The 27,322-nt window shown below is 36.9% G+C and overlaps 2 protein-coding genes across 2 annotated transcripts; one reads left to right on the plus strand and one right to left on the minus strand.

Moving 5' to 3' along the window:
* Positions 1-1,503: 1,503 nt before the first annotated feature.
* On the plus strand, positions 1,504-27,271 carry LOC108969144. Its single transcript, XM_018933697.1, has 5 exons — positions 1,504-2,195; positions 21,589-21,847; positions 21,922-22,045; positions 22,172-24,681; positions 25,370-27,271. The coding sequence occupies exons 1-5, from the start codon at positions 1,647-1,649 to the stop codon at positions 27,157-27,159; spliced, it is 5,232 nt and encodes a 1,743-aa protein (XP_018789242.1). The 5' UTR covers positions 1,504-1,646; the 3' UTR covers positions 27,160-27,271.
* On the minus strand, positions 3,669-7,764 carry LOC108969151. The gene is made up of 2 exons (XM_018933709.1): positions 7,471-7,764; positions 3,669-4,935 (listed from the first exon to the last, which is right to left on the minus strand). The coding sequence occupies exons 1-2, from the start codon at positions 7,504-7,506 to the stop codon at positions 3,862-3,864; spliced, it is 1,110 nt and encodes a 369-aa protein (XP_018789254.1). The 5' UTR covers positions 7,507-7,764; the 3' UTR covers positions 3,669-3,861.
* Positions 27,272-27,322: the final 51 nt, after the last annotated feature.

Below are 27,322 nucleotides of genomic sequence, written 5' to 3' on the forward strand. Positions count from 1 at the left end.
TATTCTCTTACCGCATTTTTTTTGTTTTTCTTCCTGTTATATTTATTTCATTTGTTTTCGTACATATTTATTGGCGTTTCTGTTTTGCTTCTTTGCATTCTCTCTGATTTTTTGATTTCGTACAGGCATAGTGTTGCCTGAAGTAAGTTAATTGTTTGTATTTTCTATTTAATTGCAGTAAACTTTTTAAGTTTCAGATTATTTTATCGAAAATTATCGATTATAGTTATTAACCCATAAGATGATTTGAATATATTTTTATAATCATAATTAATAATTTATAAATTCCATATGTAAAAATTTCGCTGAGATATCTCGTCTAATTCAAAAGCGGATTTTGATCGATCAGTTTGTATAACAGCTATAAGCTATAACGGTCAATAAAATTTTGATATAAATTTTGATATAATTTTAGATAATATCTCAAAAACTGAGGGACAGACATACTGATTATTCATATATACATATATTTTATAGAAGTCTCCGACGATCCTTCTTTTTGTTACTGTTCGTAGCAAACTCAATCCACCCATGTTGCCCATACACTAGAGAGTCTTTTCAATGATAGACGAGCCTACGTTACTAGATCGGATTTCGAGTTTTATGCAGTCAAGGTTTATAGCTCGACAGTATTCCTCGAACTTATTGGACTTCTTTGCGAGTGTAGATTAAATTACGATTTTTATAAGCCGTTTTGAAATCAATAAATAAAACTAACACTGGTCCATGTGAAGGCTTCTGGAGTTCAAGATCCGTGGGCGTAAGATTAGATTAGGTTAAGAGGTCAATCCTAAGAGAGATCTCATTTGAAAAGTGTTTAGAAAGTCGGTTCGTTATGGTGCCTAAAAACTCCTATGGACTACATCAAAAGATCTACCAAGCGCTTTGACCCTGTCAAAAACTTGTTGAGACGACTATGTTTTTGGTCCTCTGATATTTCAGCCTCAGTCTTGCGAAGGCTGTATCGTGGATAAAAAAAGTGATTGGATGCTTTTACCTTACTCTACTTCATACAACTTTGACAAGTACCGTCCGGCAAGAGCTTAAGCTTTACCGCATGATTGGACAGTGTACAGTAAGAGCTCCTACGATTGCGGCAAGACGAACTTAAATCTCTTGCGTTGCAAGTTGTTAGTCGATTCTGAAATGCTTAAATATTTTATGAAATATATTTTTTGGCAGAACTTTGTTTAGAAGCTTGCCATTACCTTTCGAGACGCGAGCGTTATTAAAAAAAAATTGATGTTGGTTCGAAAAGGTATTAAACCTCACTGGTCCCCATATAAAATTAATATGAATTTTATATATGTACATATAAGTATTAAATTAATTAATTTTTTTTAAATTAAACACGCTTTGATTTTCTAAGAAAATTTTGAATATGTAGCAGGCGTTTAAGTTTCATTGAAATTTATTTTCTAATTTCAATTCAGTGTTAAACTTACTGTGTATAAGAGAACCCTTAAAAAAAAGAAGAAAAAAATATATAAAAAATAAGTGAAATATCAGACTTTTAAATTTTTTTGTCAGCTTAGAGGATTTAAAAAAATTTCTGTTTTCGCGAAATTGCTTATACATTTAATCTCTTCAATTCTACTGCACATCTCAACTCGCTATCAACAATAACAAAATATTAAATCGCAAAAATGTTGAAAAAATTTGTGAACCTACAGTCGGATGTCAGTCCATCGAAGAATCCATATGAAGTACGCACCTACATGGGTGACAGCCCGAACTCACCCGACTGGAAGATTGAAATGTGCGAAAAAGTGCGTAAATGTGATCGACCAGAAACTTCGACCATTTCCAAAGTGATAACCATCGAAGATGAATTACGACGTCTCAATCAAAAAGTGAAAGAGTCACGCTTTCAACGTGAAATCAAAAAGAAATGCTCCAAAACCGATGATTATCTGCTGTGCACAAACCCACAGCGTACGCCAAGCGAATTGAAGGAACATTCTATAATGCGCGAACGCTTTCTACGCGTGGCTTATGATTTGACGCGTCGCGTACATGATGGTTCTGAAATGCCCTTAAAGGCGCCTAGTCATATTGAGCTCGTTAGTCCGGTGCCGAGTCAAGCGGAGAGTGAAGGCGAGGAAGAAGATGAGGAGGGGGAGAAGTCGGTAAAACCACAAATGGCGAGCCCATCCTGCAGTTTGGATGTAATTTATAAGCCCTCAGCGAAGATGGTGAGTTGAAAATCTATTTAAATATTAATAAGGGTTTCTATAACGTTTTTTTTACATTTTTTACAATATATCTCTTTCCTCCATTAATGGTTGTATTGTGCAAGTTTACCAAAATATGCTTGTAGTTTCATTTCTCTGGGATAGAAAGCGTCTTCAATCATTATCGTTGGATTTATTTGCAGAAAAATTAGGTCGAATATTTGAGATACAACGCCACTCAACGCAATGAATTTAGCCTGGACCAATTAGATTCTATAATTTCCAAACTTTCGTTTATATTTTGAGCACATAAAAGAGACACCTGTGTAGGCCACATAGGGGATCAGTCCTGGACTGAAAAGTTACGATGTAATATTCATATTCATTCTCTTTTGCGACCTCTTTCGACGTCGTTTTGACAAAAGGTTCAGGTTTTTTGGAACGAGTGTATACCCAAATCATTAACCACAATGTATTGCGTGGATCTATAAGAGATGTTGAGATTCTCTGCGGAAATATTTCGATTATTTGACACTCCTCTGAATACCACTCGAATCATGTGTTCGTGATAAGTAGACTGCCCAACAATTTTCTGCAACATTTTCAACGGATTCCACTGAAACATAAAATTTCAAGCAAAACTAATTTCGAGTACCAATAGGAATGCTGTGTACTTCTGATCTACCGTTTTGCACGTGACTTTTGCAGTTTTGCACCCTGGTAGCACGTTTTATAGAGCTTTGATTTTCTTCACCATGTTTTTATCGAGATCGTCGTATAGACAATGCATGTGTTTCCTAATATTGATTCGGATGTTATCCTTAACTATTCTTGGCAATCCCAGTAGAAGTAAAGTTGCTTGCTTTTGGCTACTGCCTTGATTGCTGCTTGGTTGTCTACGCAGATGTTGACGCTGGAATTGCTTGCATGTGCATTTAAGAGCAGCTTTCGCAAATGGCAAAGATCTTAGTCTGAAATATACTGCAGTGTGTAATGTATTAATGTTGTAATGTTGAGTATCGATGGTCCAGTCCGGGTCATATTTGATTAGAAAAAATAAAATAACTTTTCAAGTATCATTAGTCTCTCGTTAAGCCCGAAAAGTCTCTAGATGTGTTCCTGTATTGAAAAAGATAGTTAGAGAACTTAAAACCTTTTTTAGTGATACATTAACCGCTCTACCTCTTTCAAAGGCGAAAGTTTTGTCAAAATTTTATAAAACTTTTGTGAATATACTTATAGATAAGTGCAGTTTCAAAGTAGTGCTGGTGCATTGAAAACGAAATTAGCGGATCTTGTTACCGATTTCCTCTAATTATTTTTACGATATAAATACTTTACTTCCTTTTAATGAAATGACATTAAATATTAATGTTTCAAAAGATTTATTATGAACTCAAATTCTTCTATTTTTAGGTATACTAAATATACTATGTATACTAAATATAGCTATATATTATATCCAAGTATGTATATATGTGTATATAATATGAGGACTTATGCATTAGCTTATGTGACTTCACAGTTCTGGCTATAGTTTTATGTTAAGGCGGTGTATGTTTTAAATATTCAAAGGCCAATATGTGGATGTTGCTCTCCAGAGCATCTAAAAACTAATAACTACAAAACTACATACTAATAATACGTATATAAGTATTATTATGTACATATATAGATAATACACTACTCATTCAATCAGCACGATATCATCAAGATCCGCAGCATAAAAACCGCCTACATCCGATTGCATATTGTCTGCGATACACTCATCGTTTGTTGACGCCAGCGTCAGTTGTTTGTATGCGCCGTCGACGGCTTGCTTCTGCATGTGCACACCCAGTTGTGAGATCAACTCCAGCGCCTTGACATCGGCATTGAGTAGCGCAAACTGATGTATAACAGCCAAATGCGGGAATATACTGCCTAGTACAGCTGTGGTGCCGGCATTCATTTTGATTTGCTCAGCATTAAGTTCATTCGGCTGGTTAATGTTTTGTGTTCTCGCATGGGTGTTCGAAGAGCAACCGCTGGAGTCTTTCGAATCGCTCACCACCAAAGCTATGTCATCGTCTACTTGAGCGGCATCATCAGACACCTCTTCCACCTCATCCTCCTCATCGCTAACCACATAATCCACGCTATTCTCATTGCTAGCATTTTGCAGCAGCATCTTTGTCTTTTCCACCTCCGCGTGCATTGCCTTGTCTAGTGAGGTTATTTCCGAAATTTCAGTTTGCATGAAATTCGGTAAAGCATCTTTATACTCAATAATAATGTCCTCAACCGCCAGTTCACCATCAACGGCATGCGCACCCGCTGTGCCCAAATCTTCGGCTGTGTATCTGTACTTGCTGCGAAAACGATCTAGCCAACGATACGAAGGCCGAAAGCTGGGCAAATTCAGTATGGCGGCCATTTTGAGCGCCGTATCCTTGAGCGTCTGATTTGTTATGGTTTTACGCAAACGCAATTCACGACAGCGCTCCACCCATTGATGTAGTATGAAACTAATGGCGCTCATTTCGAATTTGCGACGTTTGCGTGTCATTTCTTCGATGAAATTGGTCGCATCCGTTTCGCTGAGCGTGGCCAATTGTTGCAGCAGTTCATTTTTGTGTTCGAGTATGCGTCGAATTTGTGTGGCACAACAGTGGAATAGTTTAGCTAAGCGATTGCGTGAAACACTCGTCTCATCGTAGTAGTGTATGACGGCGATTTTCTCATAGAATGTCAGTATGTTTCGCTCGTTACGTCGTTTGACCTGGAAGTAAGAGATAAAGGAAAATTTTTGAATGCCATTACATTAAGAAAGTGCTGGAAAAATAAGTTTTAAGTTTATTTTGTTACGGTATAATAACCGAGAGTAGTTAAAGCACAGATTATGTGAACAAAATTCTTTTTTATTATTAGATTGTTCTGAGCTAGAAGGCCATCTCTTCCATTGAACCAAATTTCCTAGGAGCCTTTTAATAAATCGTAAGGCCTTTATGGATATTCACATTCTGTACTCTTTAACAGGCAGGCTGAAAAGTTCGTATAATTTTTGTGAGTGTGTCACCAAAATTTAATAGATTTAGTAGTTAGATTTTACCTCTAAATAGCATGTGAATCAATTTAAAAGCAATCGGACAGGTCGTCCTTGAGATATGTATATCTCTAATATCTATATAGTAACCATTTGCCAATGATTTACTAAATTCCATATGTGTATGTCATAGAATAGTGAAGACGACGATTCAGTTGGCATTGAAAGGATGGAGTCACAGACAAAATTACCAAAAATTCCATAAAACCATTTTAAAAAATGGTAAAATCAGGTTGATCGAGATAGCTGATCTTTATGGACAGATCGTTCAAGAATATTTGGATATGTGAAAACTCTATACCAGAGTAAGTTGCGCGAATTCAGAATATACCAATACAGCCTCTATTTTATTTTTTATAACCTAGAGGTTATCTAAAAACAATTACTTGAAGCTAACGAACAATGAAAGTGCTTTAGCAGAGCTGTGAACGTCGATAATCAGTGGTTTTTTAGTCGAATGATTAGAGGGTTTGCTCTCACTTTACTTCTAAATCCAAATTTACATCTAGATACTTTGATTTCTAAACAACTATTTAAGTGAAATGATGAGCTTTCTTTACCCGAACAATATTTCTTTAAAACGAAATGATAGTTTTTAAGGAAAACCTGATCACATTTGACCTGGACTGATAAAAACACATATCCTTTAAAGTGGGCTAATAAGGCAATAAAAGTATGTCAACGATTAATCCGATTTCCATATACTTGTTATAAGCCTCGGCTGGGATGGATTCAGTGCCTTCAGAGAATTTTGTTGTTTAGGTTTCGGCCCATTTTTAGGGGACCATTCGCAAGATTGTTGCATAGATTGCATAGATCGAAACTTTAAGCTTGCGACCGCATAAAAGACTCAGTCTGGGTCAATTTTGATCATATGTATAAAGACTGCTTCATTTAAAAATAATAAATTCATTTGCATTCTGTTCCCTTATATGAAGCTATACTCGATAAGAGGTAAGGTAAGAAGTTTAGAAGAAATTAGGAGGTTGAAAAACTACCAAATATCTAAATTAATATTCCAAGTACTATATTTTTTATAATTTGCGGTCAGTATATTTGTGAAAAAAAAAAATAATAAAATAAAATAGAAAAGTAGTACCCATAAGCGCTATCTCAGCTAAATATGCTCGAAGGTCTCTTGACAGTTGGGTCAATGCAATCGATCTTTATTCCAAGAACTGCGAACTCGACTAAATCTCCGAAATTATGTGAGTATGCAACAACAACATTCAAAAGATTTGCAATCTTCCTTCTCAAATTTTATCGCTTTTTGAGCAACATGCGCTTAGAGGATCATTATGGCGCAGCCAATCAATTGCAAAAGCATTCACTTACAAATGCGTGTGCATGAATACATACAGAAACCGCATAGATATAAATGCATATGTGTGTGTGTAAACTCGTACTTGGATATGCAAGTATGTATGTGCCATTATTCGTTTGCACGATTCTGTTATTGCCACAAGTGGTGACATAAACTAAAACTTGGCAGTCGCAATGGCAACGAGAAACGTGTTCAAATATTCAAACATATTTACATACGTACACATAGCCAAACACAAATTTATACTTGCAAGTGTGCTTGTATGTGTGCGCTATGCTTCACTTTGACTGTATTATTGTATAACTGTCATTGTTACTGGCCGCACTGGCTGTTTTATAAAACGCAAAAATAACCCTCAATGCGTTATTTGACGTGGCTAAAATAAATACTACAGTGGCAAAAGGTGCACGCGAGCGCACACACAAAAGCAAAACCACATGTACACTTCGTGCCGTTTGTCTGGTGTATAAGTGCGTTGTAGAGAGACGCTGTGCGCTTTTAGAATGCTTGTTAGAACTTATAAAACGCTTGTTATAGCCTATACAAGTCGCAGTATATTGGTTGAGTATTGAAAAAGTAGACCATCTTCGTAGTAGTCAACAATATGCTTTTGTCGGGGCGATAAGGTAAAGCGTTGCTGTGTGTGTTTGTATGTTTGTATGTGTGCGCGTTTGCTTGCAAGCGCTGACCATGTTTGGTGGGCTGAGTTGGTGGCGCGTGTTGGCCAGTGTCGAACTGGTCACAAGCCGCTTTTTATTGTGTGTCTAACTAAGTATATGTGTGTGCATATGTATGTATGTACAAATGTAGGTAACTGAGCGGGGTTGTTAAGAAAATGCGTAAAATGTGGCAAATACTGGTATGCGTGTTAAAAATAGGAAACTTACCCCTTTATTGGCACGTTTTGGCGGTTTAGCGGTCATTGTAGCGCTGTAGTATGCGTTATGATTTGCAGTATGTGTGTTGGTAGTTGTTTTGTAGTGGCAGTGGTTTATATACTATATATTTTAATCTATGTATATTTTATGTTGTAAACACTAATAGGCGGTTTCAGCAGAATCGTGGAGGGTTTGCGGCTAATTCTTAATCTTTAGCTTAAAGCTATGCAGTTCAAGTTTTTTTTTAATTATTTATTTTCATTTTATAAACTATTTTTTAATTTGTATTTATGTTTTTTTAGTTTAAACTTTTTTCATATAAATTTTATACTTTTTGGAATGACACTTTTTGTTTAAAGCAAATGCAGTTGAGCATTAAAAATAGTTTTATTCTTATTTTTAGATTTTATTCTAAATATTTTTAGTTTACATATTTTTAGAATGCCGCTGCTTAACAGCTGTCTCTTATACACATCTTGTAATATTATTTCTTTTTTAATTTTTAAAATAACTTTTTTTTGGATATTAATTTATTGTTTTTAATTTATATTATATTTTAGTATTTTTCTACTTATAATACTTTTTTTAATTTTTTACTAAATTTTTCTGCAAAACATTCGTGTTTTCCACTTAAAATTCTCCAAATTCCGCACGCAAATCAAACAACTGTTCTTTTAATGTCAACCGAGTACATCTCTATGTACTTATGTATGTATGTATATTGTACAATACTTATATGCATGTATGAATATATATTTTGCATGCGCGCAATTGCGTTTATTTATCTCCAATTCTACTTTCCCACTCACTGCTCGCTTTCTCGTTCGCAATTTTGCACCCCACTTGTTTTTGTGTGCTCTTTACATGCACTTTTTGTCAAATCAAATGTGTGTACGAAGCGAAGGCATTGACAAGACTACACAGTTAGCAATATTAAGTGCTAGTTGTATGCACACTTGTTTTGTTTTTGCTTGTCGTACCCAAAAAATAATAATAAAAACGTTTGTTGTTGTTGGCTATTTGCTTCAATTGGTAACGAATGTGCTCTCCACACACACACACACAACTGAAAAAAAAATATACTCATTTATGCATGTGTGTACCTACACAGGTGCAGTGCAGCAGCTGCAGCTTCAACGGTGATTAACCACTAGCTTTCGTAGAGCACAGCATAGCAAATTGGCTTTCACACAGCTTTGCTTTTTTTTCGTAATTTTTCGTCTTCGTTTTTAGTGTGTTTTGTTTTTACGCCAACTCCCACAACAACTACCAACTAGTGATCGCACTCGTATGATTTTTGCATGTGCTTATACTATACATATGTTCATATGGGTTTAAACATGTTCACTACGTTTAAACACGTTCATGCACGTTTATATGTGTGCGCATAGATCAGGTGATAATCCACGTAGCCGCTATAATATAAAATTCGATCACCACCTTTTTACTGAATGCGCAGCTCCACTTGACAAACGGATACTACCAATGCTCCATGTACCAAAAAGGTGCTGGTGCTCGGCTCACCTTGAGTGGACTTCGTCGTTAAGTCGCGTTTTCGTTGTGCCGTCAACGTGTGGTGTCGAGCCGAGCGTTGTGGTGACGAAGGGGTTGGGCTCTCCTTATTTCACTTAGTACACACACACGCGTCAAAAAAGGTACACAGACACTTCCCAACACCTGGTTTTGTTTATGCTAGGCCCATATTTGTGCATGTTATTGTTGTTGTGTGCTTTTGTTTCTTCTTTTTTATCAATTTTATTTACTCTTTTTTGTGTGTTCTTGTTGTTGAATTGTTATTCTCAGTTGCTTCGGTAGCGGGGTCGGTTCTACTATTATTCTCGTGCGCTGTGCTTTAGCGCGTTTCGACTTTGCTGTAATGCTTAACTGCTGAGTAACGCGAAGCGACTAAGTGGCACTGGTGTTGGTTCTGTGTGTTGTTTGGCCATATGAAATAAAAACCATACCGCGTATTCGTATGAGAAAAACCAACAACGGCCAACAAATACATGGAAGTGCTAATACGCAACAACAGCAACGACAGCCACGACAGCCACGAAAGCGGTGGGCACACAGCCGGTAGCACGATTGTGTTTGTGTGCATATATGTATGTATGTGTACACATACTAACGACGACGCTGGGTATATTAAGCCGCATGGCAAACGCCACTAGACGTCGACCATACAAACGTAAGCGATAAGTAGAGAACAACAATAACATTGCACAGTGCTAGGCAACAATATGCACACACAAACACAAGCAGACAATAAACTGGCAGTAGCATATGCTATAACAGACATTTCAGCCAGCACCAGCTACTAGCTGCAAGCTACTATGGCAGTGTCGTTGTGATATATGAATAGCTACGACCTAAACAGTGAAATAGTGGCATGGCTGTGGCATAGCATGACATTGCGGGTGTGTATAGTAAGCGCCCAAGTATTGGGTATTAAAATTCAGCCACTCCAACGAGACAACTAACAACCACCAGCAGTGGTCGTTGGTAGTGGTGCTCATAGTCTTACAAGTGCACACGCACACACATATGTTTGTACAGTGGCAGTCAGTCGGGAAGTCAATATGCGGTTCGTATTGGCCGTAAAGCACAAAAATGCACCAATACATCGGCGCTCACAGACGTGGGCAAGTGCACAAGATGCGCTAGGCTATGGCTAGAGCCTACAAACAACAACAAAATACTATGAACCATATGCCAAGAAACAGCCTTTGCGTGTGTGGAGGTTGGGGTCGGTGTGCGGTGGGGTGGTTGCTTGTGCGTTTGCTACGTTTGTTTGCCTTGCGAGTAAGTTCGTAAGAAATGAAAAAAAGAGGAACGAAACGAAAAACAACACACAGACACTTTTAGCGACTTTAAGGCATGCAAACACCTTGCTTTGGCACGGCAATCGCAGCCGCAGATACGACACGGCAGTAGCATTTGCCAACAGAACGAAATGCATACATACATATGTACATATGTACAGCTATAATATATGTATTATTACACAGTAGAATTACGTTGTGAAAAATAAAACAAAACGAAGCTTCAAAATAGACGATAATCATTAGGGGAAAAAAAAGAAAATGTTGGTATTAACCTATAAAACGGGCAGGAGTTTGGTAGTACCAGAGGACATAAAACAATGAGAAGGCCATGTTCGAATTATTATTTAACAGAAAGGAATCTTTAGAATTACAGCTTTGTTAACATGTTCAATCAGGGTATATTGTTGACCAACCGAGGAATGAATATATTTATACCAGCGATTTCCAAATTTCTTATGCATTTTTATAATTTTTTAGTCTTGTATTTTTTATTAACTATTTATGGATTAAAAAAAAAAGTCGTAGTTGAAAAATAATTTGATATATTTCCCTAGATAATTCATGTAATGGCACCATGTGGACTCTTCTAGTATGTTCTCTGGTAGTCGTCTTACATCTTTAATAGGGTTTCATGTTGAGGTCAGGTCGTTTTCAATCAATAAAATATGGTAGCAGTCCAAATTTAATATTTTCAGTTTAATATTCGTTGTCGCTGAACTAATTCATATCAAGAATATTATTCTCGCGATATGAATTCTATGCTTCCCCTTTACTTTTATCACTTCCTTAACCATTAACCATAAATCTTCATCATGAATGGAAAGTACTCAAAATCAAATAATGCAAACAAATTCCCCACTAAACGAATCAAAGGTTGCTCCTACAGCTGAAAAATGTTTCCTGGGTTTCATTAAGGTACATCACATGCCATAATCAATCATATAGAGCAAAGTCAGCCGGGGCTAGTTCAAGTTTGCGCCCAGTTGTATCTGTTTTAGACATAAAGATATACTGTTACGAGTGAAACATGTTCTGCAATTTTCACTTCAAAACTCAACCGCTCCTTATCCGTTATTATTTTTCATTTAATATTTGTTTTTTATCTTTCCTTTCCAAGAAGTTTCAACTTACAAAGATTTTCAATACTTTCAACAATTATCGACACATCTATATGTACGTACTATATTCGAAAAATAGTATATAATAATTGTCTATAATAATTTACACACAAAGGATAATTGTTTGAATTTTGTGCATGAAATCTTCCCCAACACACCACTGTGCAATGTTTAAGTAGTATAAAATTAAAATACCGAATGCGCGTCAAGTGCACAAGCAGCGAGCAAGCCGATTTTCATGTGCACAATTGCATACAGTATGTGCAACTGTATTAGTGGTAGTGCCTAGAATGAAGTATGAGAGTCGAGAGCGCGGTATTGTTGCTCTGGCGAATTCTTGAAGGCTTTGCCATCACCTCAATGCCATACAATCATACGTTATGACATTCAGCAAACAAAAACAAAAAAGGTAAAAACAAATAACACTCAAAGCGAATGCATAAAAGTGCAGATATTTCGCTTTTACTTCCTAAATGTTCTTATGATGCCGTTTAAACGATGACGTTCTGTAGGAGGAAAGCTTTGATAGTTTAACTCTGCACTGTCTAATAGTGCTGATTTCATTTTGCTCTCTTTGTTCCAGCTTATTGTGTGACAATGTTTTAATTCACCTCACTTAACTGGCATCGGCATCGGCATCGGCATCGACAATTGATACACTTCAATTTGACGAATGCACACATACATATGTACGTACATATATACATATATACAATATACTCGTGCGCTTTTATTTTTATTGTATATTTATGCATTTATGTGAGTACATATTTACCAATATACTTAAGTGTATATGTATATATGTGCGACTATAGTATTTTTATGATTTTTGTTTGCTGCAGCTTAAAAGTCAATATTTATTTAGTCGTGATCTCTTCTTAAACTCCTTTATATATTTTAATCCTGTGTGAGCGGATTGCTTTGGTTAGAAAAAACTACCGCTTTACATATATACTATACTATATGTATGCTTATAGGTATGTAAGTTGTTTCGCATATTATTATTATAGAAAATATGCCTATATAAGATGGATTAAAAAGTTTTTATTTTGTAAAAATATATATATTATATACGAGTATGTGTATAAAGAAATAACGGGATAAAACAGATCTGGAATTTAGTCCACGCTCTCTTTTTCCCAAGAAGCTGCTCATTTGGCGGAACAGCCGATATTGGGCCATTATAGGATATCGCTTCCATACAAATTGTTTGATCAAGGTCAAGTCTGTGTATTGAAAACTTATTTATCTGAGCAGATATCTCCACAAAGTTTGGCATGAATTATTATCTATCGCAACGTTATAACGATTGGATAAGTATAGTCTATAGCTGCTATACAACCTGATCAACTGAAAAAACGATAAATATCGGGTTTTTACATGTTTATGCTATTGGAAATGCAATTGTGAATGGTATTATAACTCTAGTGTAACCAAGCTTTATGTCTTTCCTTCTTTTTCACGCAATTGTTTCTTAAAAATTTAATTAAATACGACCACTGAGCCATTCTTGGCTATCGACTTTCCCACACTATTTTATTTATGTACGTATAAATAGTAGAAGATTCCGAATACTGCATTCTAGAGATGTTCTAGCATATTTAAGAATTGAAATAATTCAAATAGAGGTTATGCGTTCCTTAAGATCGGGCGGAGCAAGGTTGCTAAATCATTTACCTAAATTTTTCCAACTCACTTGACGTAATTCTATGACATTTTGTAATTTTTAAGGTTGCCAAATGCTAAGAGTTACAGTAAAGATTATTATTAACATTTATTACTTTTTAAAGACATATACAGGGGTTTCCAATAAGAGTGATATAATTTATTGAGCTTTATAAATTAACTTCTTAAAAAGAAAACAGACATTTTTGAGTTTTAAACAGCACACTTAGTGGAACAGTCAAAAATGCGATTTTTGAGAATTAAAAAAAAATATATATGTATATATATAAATATAAATATCTATCAATTTCAAAGGAACATTTGTATAAACTAGGGTTGGTAAAAAAACAAATGTTTTAATTTCGCTTCGAATAGTTGGTTGATAGATATCTCTAAGAAAGGCTCTCAAAGTGTTAGTTCTTAATTGTAACGGGAAGGTGATCCGCCTAACGGTTTTCTATTTGTAAAATTTAATATGTTAATTTTTTCCATCCAACTTTTGAAAAAATTATTTCGTTTTGTGGATTTTGTAGGAAATTGAATACTTTTCAAAAACATGTCTTAAAATATTTTTAATTATGCCCTGAACCGTGTATGTATATTAAGTTTGCCACGAACACCCAGAAGGAAGCGTCGGAGACCCTATAAAGAATGTATATAAATGATCAGTATGTCCATCTGTCCGACAGTCCGTCAGTCCATCTGTCCATATACATATATACGAACTAGTTCCTCAGTTTTTAAGATATCGAAGAAGAAGCTGCTCATTCCATTCAAACTGAACACATCGGATCTGCCGATATCGGACCACTATAACATATAGCTGCCATACAAACTGAACAATCGGAATCAAGTTCTTGTCTTCACAAAACTTGACATTTATTTTCTAAGATAATAATATAATCCCGAAAAAATTGTTCAGATCGGATGATTATAGCATATAGCTTACATACAAACTGAACACATAGTTACTAAAAGAAATGTACCGCTGAAGGGTATAACGTTTTTCCTGTTTTGTTTTTAATTTTTCTTTATTATTTTTGCGTTCTCGTTGATTTTTTACGATGAATATTTCTCTGTGGAATACGTATGAGTTTGCGTAAAACTGAGGCGGGAAATATGAGCCGACAAATCTTGGTTTCTGCACATCTATAATGCACCGTCGTATACTGGATTGATTCTTGGTGAATTTTTCGCCAAATTTTCAAACAATATCGTGCCGCAACCATCGTACATGTCCAATTTACCCCCGTGTGACTTCTATTCTATGCTATTCAGCAAACTTAGACGACCACTCCCCTGAAACTGTTTTGAGTCAATTGAAAGAGAATTGAAGGCTATTTCGGAAATTGACTTAACAACACCTTTGAGGATTGAATAAAACATTGGCAAAAGTATACTTGGAAAGCGCTTTTTCGGGGGTGTCTCCACCAATTTTTCAGAGTAGCAAGCGAAAAAAAATTCACAATAAGGTGCTGTGTTTCTTAACAAGAGAGGGAGGAAGTAATGTAAATAATAAAGTTCGATGAAAAGTATTACTTAAGCAGATTCCAAATGGATTTTTTGTCATTTCAAAAATAGGATAGATTTTTTTTTGCTTGTCTTTCTATATATTACTATTTCCTTCAAAATTGTTGGCGCACCTGTTTCATGTATTAGTTCATGTATTTATCACTAATAAATCACATTTATATATGTATGTAAATCTGTATATACTAGTATTAGTCATTAAACTACTTTTAAGAGAATCAACATCCACAGCGCTTTCACTGTATCATATGTACATGCAAAGATAGCGGATAGAAGTTAAACAAACAAGTGATCACTCTACTTATAAATACATACATATAATATACTATACACGCAAGCAGTAAGCGCTCAAATCTATATGAATGTACTTCGTTCCCTGTTTTAAATTTATAATTCGAGTTTGATATAATTTTATATGTAAATTGGTATGAGCGAGTACACATACATACAATCTATAAAAATAATCAGTTTACGAGAGGGGCGTCAGTTGTGGGCTATACTAAATAATATATAGAAATCCATTATTATGTGTATGTGTGTTTCTCTAAGCAAATTGTGAATGTTTCAGCACATTACAACAACATATTATAATATGTTACACTCATAACGGTGCCCACTTACATTAAACATTTTGAAAAAAAAAAAAAAAATACTTGGTACTTTTTCGAAGATGATTGCCATTAATACACCTGAGCTTAACATCGCAGTCTCAGTGGAGGCAATACCTAACTTGTTCAACAAGCATTCGCATGTGGCATGTGCGGCCTATGCCGACTAAAATTCATATCATGACATTAGAACACTGGTAGGAGTACTGTCCGGTCACTGTCTAAGTGGTAGGAATGCCAGAAGGCTGTCAGGAGGTAGAATAAAAGGAAACTATAGAACATCGTCTACAAGAATAAGAAACTCTGTCCAAAAATCGCAATCTTAGTCACAACGGTTTCACAATGGGCCTCCTAAAATCTTAGCTGCGTCGACATACAGCCTCTTTACTATTACCCGAAATTACAATTTGAGTCGATTTTATGACAAAGTGCTACATTTATATGTATAAGTCGTTCCGAAAATTTTTAATATCAGAAATGCAACTAATTAATCACTAATAATTTTAAACTGGATATTAAACTTGCTCTTATCCTTATTTGAGGGGAGTGAATATACATAAATGATTAATTATCTTTAATATTAAAATTTTTTGGGAAGTATGTCACAAATGTAAGTGACATTTATTAAGAATATATATATAATATAATAAATCGGAAACTTTTTTTCTTAGGCTGTGGAATAGACAATAAATAATTATACCTTGAACAGAGTATATTAAGCTTGCGACGGTTTTTTAACACTGAAAAGGAAACGTCGAAGACGCTATACACCTATTTATAATATATGTACATACATATGTATTTATAGACGAGCAGCGTGACAAGTTGTGTCGTTTTCGCTATTTTAATTTCTTAGTTTTTAACATCTCTTACGACATTGTCTCACCCAAATGTAAAGAAATTGCCATTGACCTGATAAATATTACAAAAGGGTCCGTTATCCCAAATGCAAACAGAGGTGGTTGACTTGGCTAAATGTAAACTAAAAGTTCATTGACCTCAAATGTAAACGAAGAAGTCACTGACCTCGGCCACATGCAAACAAAAGTACTCTTTATCAAATTGATATATGATATTGTATATAATTAACAAAAATTGAAAATTGAAAAAATTGAAATTTGAAAATATTATATAATTTGCATATATTTTATTTATGTTCAAGAAGAGTAGTAAACTCGTTAAAACTGGACGGTTAAAAATATATATATAGATTTTTTATTTAATGAATAATATTCATTTGAATAAAAATACTGACTTTTGCTATTCAAATTTCTACAAAATTTAGGAATAATAGTATTTAGCTATAATTATATACACATTAAATATAATACTTATATTTTGAACTCTTTTGAAACAAAAGTTTCGTGTCACTTTGCTCCGTTTGTTATGCACGAGCGCCCAGCGATCATACTCGTATTGTTTATGGGCATTGCATAATCACGTACATGTGTCTAAATATAGATAGATAGCAACAGAGATATTACGGTCATTAAATTCGTTGGTCACTTAAAATAGCTTGTGTGAAAAAAGTATATTTACACATTTAAACACAGATTCATACCCTCGCTAAAGTATATATGTGTGTATGTATGAGATCCATTCTCATGCCATAACTTCCCCATACATAGAACATAGTTTACTCATCGGAAAATTATGGACCTATCATATAAACACCGTTACCGATATTGTTTTAACTAATATATGTACATACATGACTGTAAGTATGTTTTGACCGATAGTTTGTAGTTTCAATGAACGCTTATTTGCCGATAAGACTGTTGTGCTCTGTGCAAGTTTTTACAATTATGCTTTTTCGCCAAGATAAAATAATAGTTAATATATGCGGAAATATATACTATACATTAAATAATTTATACTTGTTAATGGTGGCTTATGGCATAATTCTGATTAATGACTACTGAATATAGTGAAATTTATTTGCTTGCATTCCATGGTGTCGACATTAACTACAAGTGTGAAATAGTTTATTTCAATAACGAGAGTTTTTTTTTTTTAATTTTAAGAATAAAATATATAGTTATTGTAACATATATTATATCTTGTTTTCAGTAATCGAAAGAATGTATTGAAGACACACATAGACGTATGAATGTCTGCAGCTAGACATTTTTTATATTGGTAGTTCGACCATTTCGCTCATCGAGCCGCTGCTGATCTGCAAGACAGTGTATCCAAAATCCTCCAAATCTAAACTTTTTAACTCAGTTGAAACCTTCTCACTGGCTCTCTTATTAGTATGAGCTTCGACTTTAACTCTGTCGGTGCAAGAGCATAACATCTAATCAAATATTACGCTTTCTGTCAAGAAATTAGATTTTTCTCTTTCGGAAACAAAAACCGGGAGCCAAATCTGACGAATTCGTTGGCTGAGAGAGTACTCTCGCCTCGTGTTTGGTCAAATAGTCAGACATAATCATCAGTGCCGGATAAAACTAGCGCGCGGCCTGTAGTAAATTCTGTCAAGGGTCCCTTGGTTTGCTATAGGTTCTCAAGTACTATAAACTGTATAAAACAAAATTGTTGCAAGTAAACTTTTATGGATTTATTATAGGTAAATTTAGAGATAATATATTCAATAAAGTGAGATGAGATCGCATTATTTGCCCATCGTGTTCCTTAATTCATTTGTGATACGTTTTAATGTTGAAAAAGAACGTTCGCCACTGCAGTTAGTGATCATGAGAGATAAGTAAATTCGCAAAGCAATTTCTAAGTTTGGGAAACACGATTCTAAAGAATTATTAAATAAAAGTTTATTAATATTGCTGTTCCAGAGGCTCCTGTTTCTTGCTGTCAATAACAGTAGCCACATCTGTTTTCAGCAGCTCTGCGAACTGCACTAACTCGCCGCCTAGGCTGTTCTCCAAATCATCTTCGTAAGTACTGACCATACCGGAGGATTTTTCCAAAATCTCAGATTTTAGCTATCGAAATACCTCAAAAACACAAGTAATTTTATGATATGCTTTCATTCGTTTAGTTAAGCAGATAGTAATCAATAATGTCAATAATGACAATAAACATCTCAAATTCGTAACGTTATTCAGGTGTCAAAGTCGTCGAAATGATCGTACTTCGTACTTCGCTGTTACTGATATTCTTTATAGTAGGTCAGATCTTTGACTCTTGCCTCAATAGCTGAAAAAGTGGATCGCATTGCTTGGACGTAGCCATATAATGATTCATAAAGGGCGCATCCCTTTATTAAGGTCTTGATCAGACGATCAAGGCGAAGCACTAGTCGCTTGCAAGCGTTCTAGGACTTCGTTCCACGTAATTGTCATTATTCCCGTTTCTAACTTATTCATCGCTGAAAAGAGTCCGTAAGCTTTATTACGACACTCCGCTTTTTGATCCACGTTATCGAAAATGTCTTTCAATACTTGCTTAATATTGATGAAACCACATCAAAGTGCCTTCGTAGCATCAGCTCGGGCTGACTACCTAGTGTCCGATAACCGTTCAAAATCAGAATTTTTGAATTAGAATCTTTAAGTGCGTTCGTAAGACGACCCCATCGATAGATAGAAGCGGAAAAAATGTATAGAGGTTTTCAATGAAATCGAAGAAAAGTAATGCTTCTGTACAGCAGTCTGCAGCGCACTTAGCAACCAAGTTTAATAAGTGTGCAAGACAGGGACTGTACTCTGCATACTTATTAATTTTTTTAATTCGGGCTTCTTGTTTGCTTGTTCGATATATATTTCACTCATGCTGCTGGCATTATAATAGCTTTGCCCACGACAATCTTTAATATTAATGCCACTCTCACTCAAGAAAGAGTAGAACGCTTGAAGAGTAGAAATGTATCTAGTATAGATACTAGTCTAAATATATCGATTATAATATTAGGTTGTCAAAAAGTCTTGCGGTATTTTTTATTGAATTTTGAATTGTTCATAAAAAAAAAAAAATAATAAAACTCATGCCCAGCTCTTGACCGATGCTACGGCTGCTACTATGCCGGTCTCTTTCGACCAATTCAGCGATTTTATCGCAATCTTCGACGACAGGCCTTCCGGCGCATCTTCGACCACCTCTACACCAGAACGAAAACGTTGAAACCATCGCTGTGCGGTGGAAATGGAAACTGTATCGGGTCCATAAACTGCACAAATTTTATTGGCGGCTTGAGATGTATTTTTGCTTTTATCGTGGTAGTACTGTAAAATATGCCGTATTTTCTCTTTATTTTGCTCCACGTTTGCGACAATCAATCAAACAGGTGTTAGGGCGCGAAATGAGCCTTCCAAAAAGGTATAGCATGACCCGATGCGACGAATAAAACTAGAACTACTGCCTCTCAGCGCCAACTAGCGAAAATACCGCAATACTTTTTTGACAACCTAAAACATTAGAACATTAAAGTTAAGAAATTTGTAAAATGCCTACTTCTTTTTACGATTTAACGTGACGAAATCGAGTTTTAGATTCTCAGGTGGAAGGTGGAAGTGAAGCATAGCCTAAGCGCTTCGCATTTAAAGCATGCAAGGATATTTTACGCTCCATCTAAATTGATTTTTTTTTAGTTACGGTCAGTTTTAGCGCAGGGCCCCTCAATTCGCGGGACCCGTAGCATTTGCTACTCTTGCTACGTGACTGATTCGGCACTGATAATCATGCGAAAATATGGCAGCGCTTTATTGCAGGCCATGAAGGGCAAATATGGTTCCCACAAATCCGGACGCCGATGACGGATTACTTCACGTTAACGCATTAAAATGCCTAAGTAGTATACTTATTGATTGTTTGACTCTAGGGAACAGATTTATGGTGAACCATACCACAGCAATTAATAATAAGTAAGGAAGGGCTAAGTTCGGGTATCCCCGAACATTTTATACCCTCGCATGATAAAGTGATAATCGAGATTTCAGGCGTGGTTGTGAACCGATTAACGACCGATTAACCGGCGACGCCACGCCCACTTTCAATTTTTAAAAAAAGCCTGGATGCAGCTTCCTTCTGAAATTTCTTCCGTAAAATTTAGTGTTTTTGACGTTTTTTGTTAGTCGGTTAACGCACTTTTAGTGATTTTAAATATAACCTTTATATGGGAGGTGGGCGTGGTAATTATCCGATTTCTTCCATTTTTGAACTTTGTATGGAAATGCCTGAATTAAACAACTCTGTAGAGTTTGGTTGACATAGCTATAGTAGTTTTTGAGATGTGTACAAAAAAGTTAGTAGGGGGCGGGGCCACTTTTCCAAAAAAATTACGTCCAAATATGCCCCTCCCTAATGTGATCCTTTGTACCAAATTTCATTTTAATATCCTTATTTATGGCTTAGTTATGACACTTTATACGTTTTCGGTTTCCGCCATTTTGTGGGCGTGGCAGTGGGCCAATTTTGCCCATCTTCGAACTTAACCTTCTTATGGAGCCAAGAAATAAGTGTACCAAGTTTCATCATGATATCTCAATTTTTCTTCAAGTTACAGCTTGAACGGGCGGACGGACAGACGGACAGACATCCGGATTTCAACTCTACTCGTCATCCTGATCACTTGGTATATATAACCCTATATCTGACTCTTTTAGTTTTAGGACTTACAAACAACCGTTATGTGTACAAAACTATAATACTCTGTTTAGCAACTTTGTTGCGAGAGTATAAAAATGATGAGCATCGATTTGTTTTTGTCCGCCTTTAACGTGTTTTCTGGGATACCACCAGCAATTGAGCGTCTGAAGAATGTGGGGTCCTCAAGCATCTCTTTACCGACCTCTATTCGACGTCGTTTTTGCAGAAGCTCCAAGTCTTTTGGTACGGTTCTAGCATTGCCACGTTTGATATTCAAAATATTGGTCAAAATGTCTTGAGTCGATCCATAATTTGTATATCCAAGATTTTATGATCCTCTGCTATCTCTCTGATAACAACGCGATGCTTTTCAAGCATTGTTTCCTTAACTTTTTCGATGTTAACCATTCCATTGGGAATTCAAAATTTCAAACTGCTTGAGATTTTCCCAATCTTGTGGTTAAATTTTCGTGGTTAATTCGAAAAAGTTCGGCCAAAAGATTTCTTCTCTAGCATAGTACGATTCATGCCTGCAATAAAGTATCGCAACCGAGACGCTTCAACTTTTGACTGACATAATCTAGTATCTAAATCTCCTCCTCATTGCAACTTTGATAAGTTACGGCCTCTACAATTTTTCAGCTCACCGCGCGTGAGCGAAGGGGACACTGTCTAGTTAGGACGCTTGCAAAGAGCTAGCAGTTCAATGGACCGTTCAAGTTCCACCCCGCGCCATTTAAAATTTCGGATTGTTTTGTTCTATCTTCAATAATAAAAATATAACTCGCCGTTCTTTATTTTTTTAAATTCTATCCTTAAACTTCCTTTCCTTAGCTTGAATTGAAACGTCCTAAGAGTGGTATGTTTCATAATCAAACTGAGCGGCCACTCCCACCGTTGGATGAAGATGATATACCATACAGCAACTATAATCCACGTATTTTACAACAAAAGTTTGACGAACAAAATCTAGATAGAGTTGACTTGATACAAGGACGTGACCCGAACGATTTATGGACATGGAATATTGGTTTACAGCAACATGAAAGTCAATTGGATCGCGCTTTTCTCGATGCTTCAGTGCCGAAGTTCGGTAAGTAAATGTCATCACGATATAAACACCAGAGAATGAGTTCAACTCAGTATAGCTATAAATAAAAATCGTAGATTGCAGACGTCTAGAGCTGACCACATTTAAAATACCCAATGACTTGGACAAGACTTTCACCGCTGAAATCGTTTTTGGAACCTTAGCAATACAACCAGATGACAAGCCGAAACCAAAATTTAGGTAAGTGAATATTTTTTAGTTGGTGTTTACCAACATTTCGTAGAACTAGAGAGCTTTGTGCGTGGTAACTATACGTTTTATAGTGCACTCTATTTGTTATAAATATATTTTACTCATCTCCATCAGTTACTTCAATCGTCCGAAAGAGATCGCTTGTATGTTTGCCGCTTATGTTGAAAGTTTTCGTTTCAATCCTGACTTTTGGACGTCCGAGACTTTGGATGGCATATTGACGACTGGGGAGAAACTTTTAAAGAAGAGCACTAATCTCAATTATAAATCTGAAGATAATGATTTCGACATAATACCACAAATTGTGGAGAAACAAGCGGAAATTGGTTTTAAGCTCCACTTCACTGGGCCAATCGACTCCGAGCCGAACATATACAAAGTACTTTCATTGTATTTCTTGAAATATAATGCCGCTGTGTTAGTCGCTAAGGGTATATACATGTTGATATGGAAACGTTGCACCAACACATTCTACATTTTCGATCCCTATGGACGCGATGAATTGTGTCAGCGTGACTTCAGCAATGGCAGTTGCTCACTAATGTCCGTCACTTTCGTGGAACACTTGGTGCATTTGATAATCAGCTTCAGCAAAGCCTATGTTAAAAGTGAGATGAGTTTATATGAGATTTCCATAAAAAATTTCGGTAAAATAAGCAGCCCCATAGCCGGTAAACCGTTTCCGAAGCGCACACATCGTCTTTGGGCGGTGGTGAATGGTACATATGCGATCATACCGGCGGCTAATAATGGTATCCAACAGCCGATAACGGGTAACGAACAGAATGGCTCAATAGTCATTTCCCTCTTGGCGCTATTATATTCCAATATTGAGCGCGCGTCGACGTGGCGTATGGAAATCATTGATGAGCTGATCAAATTCGGTCAAGCATTTTATAAGACCTTCTTGAAACGATTGAAACTGAAGAAGAAACAACATATGAATATTGTGGATATACCGGATGTGATTATGCTTGGTGCATTTCGTGCAACAATGAAAAAACATCCCTTTCTTTATACGGGTCATGTGACGAATTGCAAGTCATATCTCGAATCACAATTGACATCGGTTGTGCGCGATCTCTTTGCGAGTAATTACGACGCGGCGCTCTTGCAAATCGATAATTCCGTTATAGCGATATGGCGTGATATGGAGTACTACTATTTGTTTGATCCATTTCGACGTGGCAAAGCTGGACAAGTGTTGGACCCAGAAGATTATCTTACCAAAGGTGTGGCCTGTTTACAAATGCACTCAAATTTCGAATCGTTTTGTAGAATACTCTATCAGAAAGCGCTTAAAATGCGACGCGGTGGTAAATTTTTCGTGCACGGCATTAGCATCGGTTGTATACGTCCGATGTTGTCGGCGGCGAATATGAAAAATAAATATCCACGCTTACAAATTACCTATCCTAAGCTTGCCACTAAAGATCTTGAGAAACGCCAATCTAAGAAGGGCAAAGGCAAGAAGAAGCTTGGACGTGCGTACAGTATCGAAACGATACCGGATGAGGATCGTATACCCGAGTTTGAGGATGCCGACGTTGTTAACACATTATTGGAGGAAATTATATGCGAGATTATTGAAAATATGATTGAACCCACACCGAGTCGCTTGCAATTATACAAACAAGCTGATAAGGTGCTGTTACGTTCCGATAAAGAATATTTACAGGGCTTACGCTATAAGTTATTGCATGGCGAAGATTATGACAATGTCTATGCCGAGTTCCAGAAACAACCTTCACCACCGCCACGTCCACTGAAACTGAAGGAGGAGTTGAAGATACGCACAAACTTCGAGCTGTTGCCCGACGGCTCGTGGGTTGTGATGGGTCAATCGTATATACCGCAAGAGGAGACCGAAGTGAGCAAATTAAATGGTCTGCTCTCAACTTTGGTGGCCACGGCACTGAGTTCGAAGTACAATATCTCCACATGGAATAAAGAGTTGGTCGATTTTGCAGTGGAGTCATCCAATAGCTTTGGCGAAGAGTTCTCCAACTATGAAGCGACTTTGAGTGCATTCCTTTCGAAGAGTATGCCGAAAATAAATATTGGCAAGAATATTTACCTGTTACATTTAGAGCGTGTCATACAAAGTTCCATTACGCGCTCGCTGCGTCAAATGCTGCTCGAGAGTTTTATAACCTATAATCGCTTGATTGTCATATGTCAGATGTTCTCATGTCTAATTGTAAAACGCTATAATTTCCTCTATATGTTTATCGGTTTTCCATGCACACCTGTCGGCTATCGTAAGTTCGGCTCTGGTCCGGGTTGTCTTCTACGTTTCGTTGAATGGGACTCGCTAATAAGACGCATAGAGTTTGGTTGCAACCCGCAAGGTTGTGAGATCACCAATTATGTTGCGGTCGCTATAAGGGTTTTGGACATGACAAATATACCGCCTGAACGCTATAGGCAATGGCCACCAGAAGTTGAGGAGTCCGTCTATGCGGCTGAGAGCGATCGTAAGCAGAAGTTGGATCGTTTGCGTATGGATAAGATACGTTTCCTCGATCGTGAGCTGCGTAAGGAGAATGAACGTATACAGCCCTTCTTGGAGGAGAAGGAGGAGAAGATAGCCGCTCGTGCGCAGAAACGGACCAAAGGAAAAGGTAGGTGTTATGAAAATATGTTAAAAATATGGTGTGACATAATTTCAAATTTTTTACCAAAGTCGATCACTAAGTTTCGTAATCGATTATGAAATCTTCAATTATCAATTTTAATTATCGAAAGAGTTGAAAGTAAAAACATAGAAAAAAAATATATCTATTTATTCAACACCGAGAAATATTAATTATAGTGCAACATAGGGTGGGTTTGGTTGGATCAGGTTAAGTTAAAAGACCGATTCTCTTGGACATGCTAACAAGGATCTTCCGTTCACAGCTTAGAATGTCGGTCCGTTGTTGTATGTTACCTAAAACTTGATAATAAAGACCCTCAAATTGCTACATTGAGCCTACCATAAAATCGCTGAGGCGACAAATATAGATTTCTGCTATCTCTCCTGGTTTGCCGAAAGTATGGATGTTAGATTTCCGCTTCTTACTGTTAAGTCTTATTAAAGATTTATGCTAGAAACTCTGTACATAACTTCTTTATCACAAATCCACTTTATCTGCTACTCGTTACAGAATGCGTTGAAAAGTTACGGAGACATTTGTTTTAGTCAAAATTTGCCTAGTTTGTTTTTTGTTTCCAATATATTCGTTTCGAAATTCTAAACCTTTTTGTTGGACATAATTTCATTGTGCAATCGTCTAATTTATTGTTTTTCTGGGCTTCTGCAAAAAATAGGTAAAAAGAAAGTCAATATGAATCGTTCAGCCGAACCTACCGACTTAGAAGAGGAGTTCGATGAGGATGAAATGGAGGAGATGGAAGATTATGAAGAGGAAGAAGTAGAGTTGAAGCATAAGCCAGGCAAACGCTTACAACGCGAACTCGATACCAGTTTCAAGCCACATAAAATCCTCTACGGCTATCGTATGCGCGAGAAGGACTGTAACTTCAAGATACAGGGTACCACCGCATTGGAAGGACGTTCCGAGGCTTTGGTCGATAAAATCAAGCCTTGCTTCTTTGCCAGCACATTGGCGGTGTTGTACACAATATTGCGTCCGCTCAATCAGTGGTCGGCACAACGTGTGGATCGTGTGATCGAAAGTGGCAAAACGATTGCCAGTCGTGTGACGAATATGACTTCGGCGTTCGAACGATTTATCAAGAATGTCACTGTGGACGATTACAAATTCGATGTCTGGGTTAAGACACACGAACCAGCCGGCATGGCAGGCGCTAATGTATCACGTAAGATTGCCAAATCGATGCAAACACGCAAGTATATGTTGCTTCAAGTATCAAATACGACATTCGCCATTTTCCACGATGAGTATTATCACCTTTTCGATCCCTATCCATCTATGGAGAAATCGCAAGGCGGCGAAGAAGAGGAAGAAGAAGACGATGATGGCGATTATGTTGAAAAGCAGGGACCACGCAAGGGTAAATGTAAGAAAGGTGTGAAGCGTTATGGTGAACGTAACACTGCTTCGTGGGTACTCTTCGCCGATATCGAGTCACTACTAAAATATGTCGATAAACGTGCTGCGAATGCTTCATGGCAAATGGCCGGTGAGTATGCACTACATGTGATTGATGTGATATCGTACAGAAAAGCGGGACCCATGACGCGCATATTGCAATTGCTCACCGATTTGTCGGTGCCGATCGAATGCAAGACGACGCAGCATGGCGAAGACGAGGCAGTTATGTGTGCACACCCCGAGACTATGGCTTGGTTGGATTTGGAGAATTGTTTGCCGGTATGGAGTCGCATGAATCGTCGCAATACTGCGGGTCGCTATCGCAATTTACCGGTCACCAAGCTCAAGCGCTTCGATATCGAGATCGATGGACGTTTGTGGTCACTGTGGGGTAATTTACATCCCGAAGCGCCAGTATTTGGTAGCGCCTCGCGTGGCAAACAATATCTGGCATGTAATGTTATGGCTTGTTGCGCTGCCAAGGTTTATCGTTTGACAGATTGGAGTCCACACTTGCTCGACACGATTGTGATCAATGGCGATCGTTATCATCGCGAGAGCTTGGAGAACATCAAACTATCGGATTATGAATTCTCACTAGAGGACTTGAATTTGGATTGTACTCTGGAGAATATCAAATTTGTGGTACATTTGGAGCATGTTGCTTTCGGCAAACTCTACAATCCGGGCACACGCACCACAATGAACTTGGCCGACGCACTAATGTATTTCTTCACTCACTTCCAATTCGGTGTGTTGCAGTGCTACAAACACTCTTTGGCCATTGGTCGCACTATGGGCTTTGATGGCGGTTTCTTTATGTTCGATTGTCAGAGCAAAGATCATCCGCTGTTCCCGAAAGGACAAGGCGCTTCGTATCTCTTGCGTACGAAACACTTGCAGGTTCTGCTCTACTGTATTGTAGTGACCCTTAATGTGCCCTACTACAATGTAAGCTTCACTTTGCACGAAGTGGAAATGCTGCGTGAGGGTGCCTCGCTGGAGGAAGAGGGAGAGGAGGAGCAGGTTGAAAATAATTAAATTGGCAAATGAACGCATTTTCAAATTATGAAAAATTTACTAAGTGTTTTGGCTATCAAATTATCGTAATTATGTGAACTATAAATAAATAAATAGATTTGGTAACACAATAGAATCTAATGTTTAATATTTGTAAGATGCTATTTTTAAACTGGATATCTGT

The sequence above is a fragment of the Bactrocera latifrons genome, unplaced genomic scaffold (genome assembly GCF_001853355.1).
Source record: "Bactrocera latifrons isolate USDA-ARS-PBARC rearing strain unplaced genomic scaffold, ASM185335v1 scaffold_104, whole genome shotgun sequence".
In the NCBI taxonomy this organism is placed as follows: Eukaryota; Metazoa; Arthropoda; class Insecta; order Diptera; family Tephritidae; genus Bactrocera; species Bactrocera latifrons.

Coding starts and splice junctions, on each gene's coding strand:
- LOC108969151 (XM_018933709.1), bottom strand. CDS start 7,506: ATGACCGCTAAACCGCCAAAACGTGCCAATAAAGGG. Junction 4,936..7,470: donor CAAAACGTGCCAATAAAGGG/GTAAGTTTCCTA, acceptor TCTTACTTCCAG/GTCAAACGACGTAACGAGCG.
- LOC108969144 (XM_018933697.1), top strand. CDS start 1,647: ATGTTGAAAAAATTTGTGAACCTACAGTCGGATGTCAGTCCATCGAAG. Junction 2,196..21,588: donor ATAAGCCCTCAGCGAAGATG/GTGAGTTGAAAA, acceptor TCCTTTCCTTAG/CTTGAATTGAAACGTCCTAA. Junction 24,682..25,369: donor GAAACGGACCAAAGGAAAAG/GTAGGTGTTATG, acceptor TGCAAAAAATAG/GTAAAAAGAAAGTCAATATG.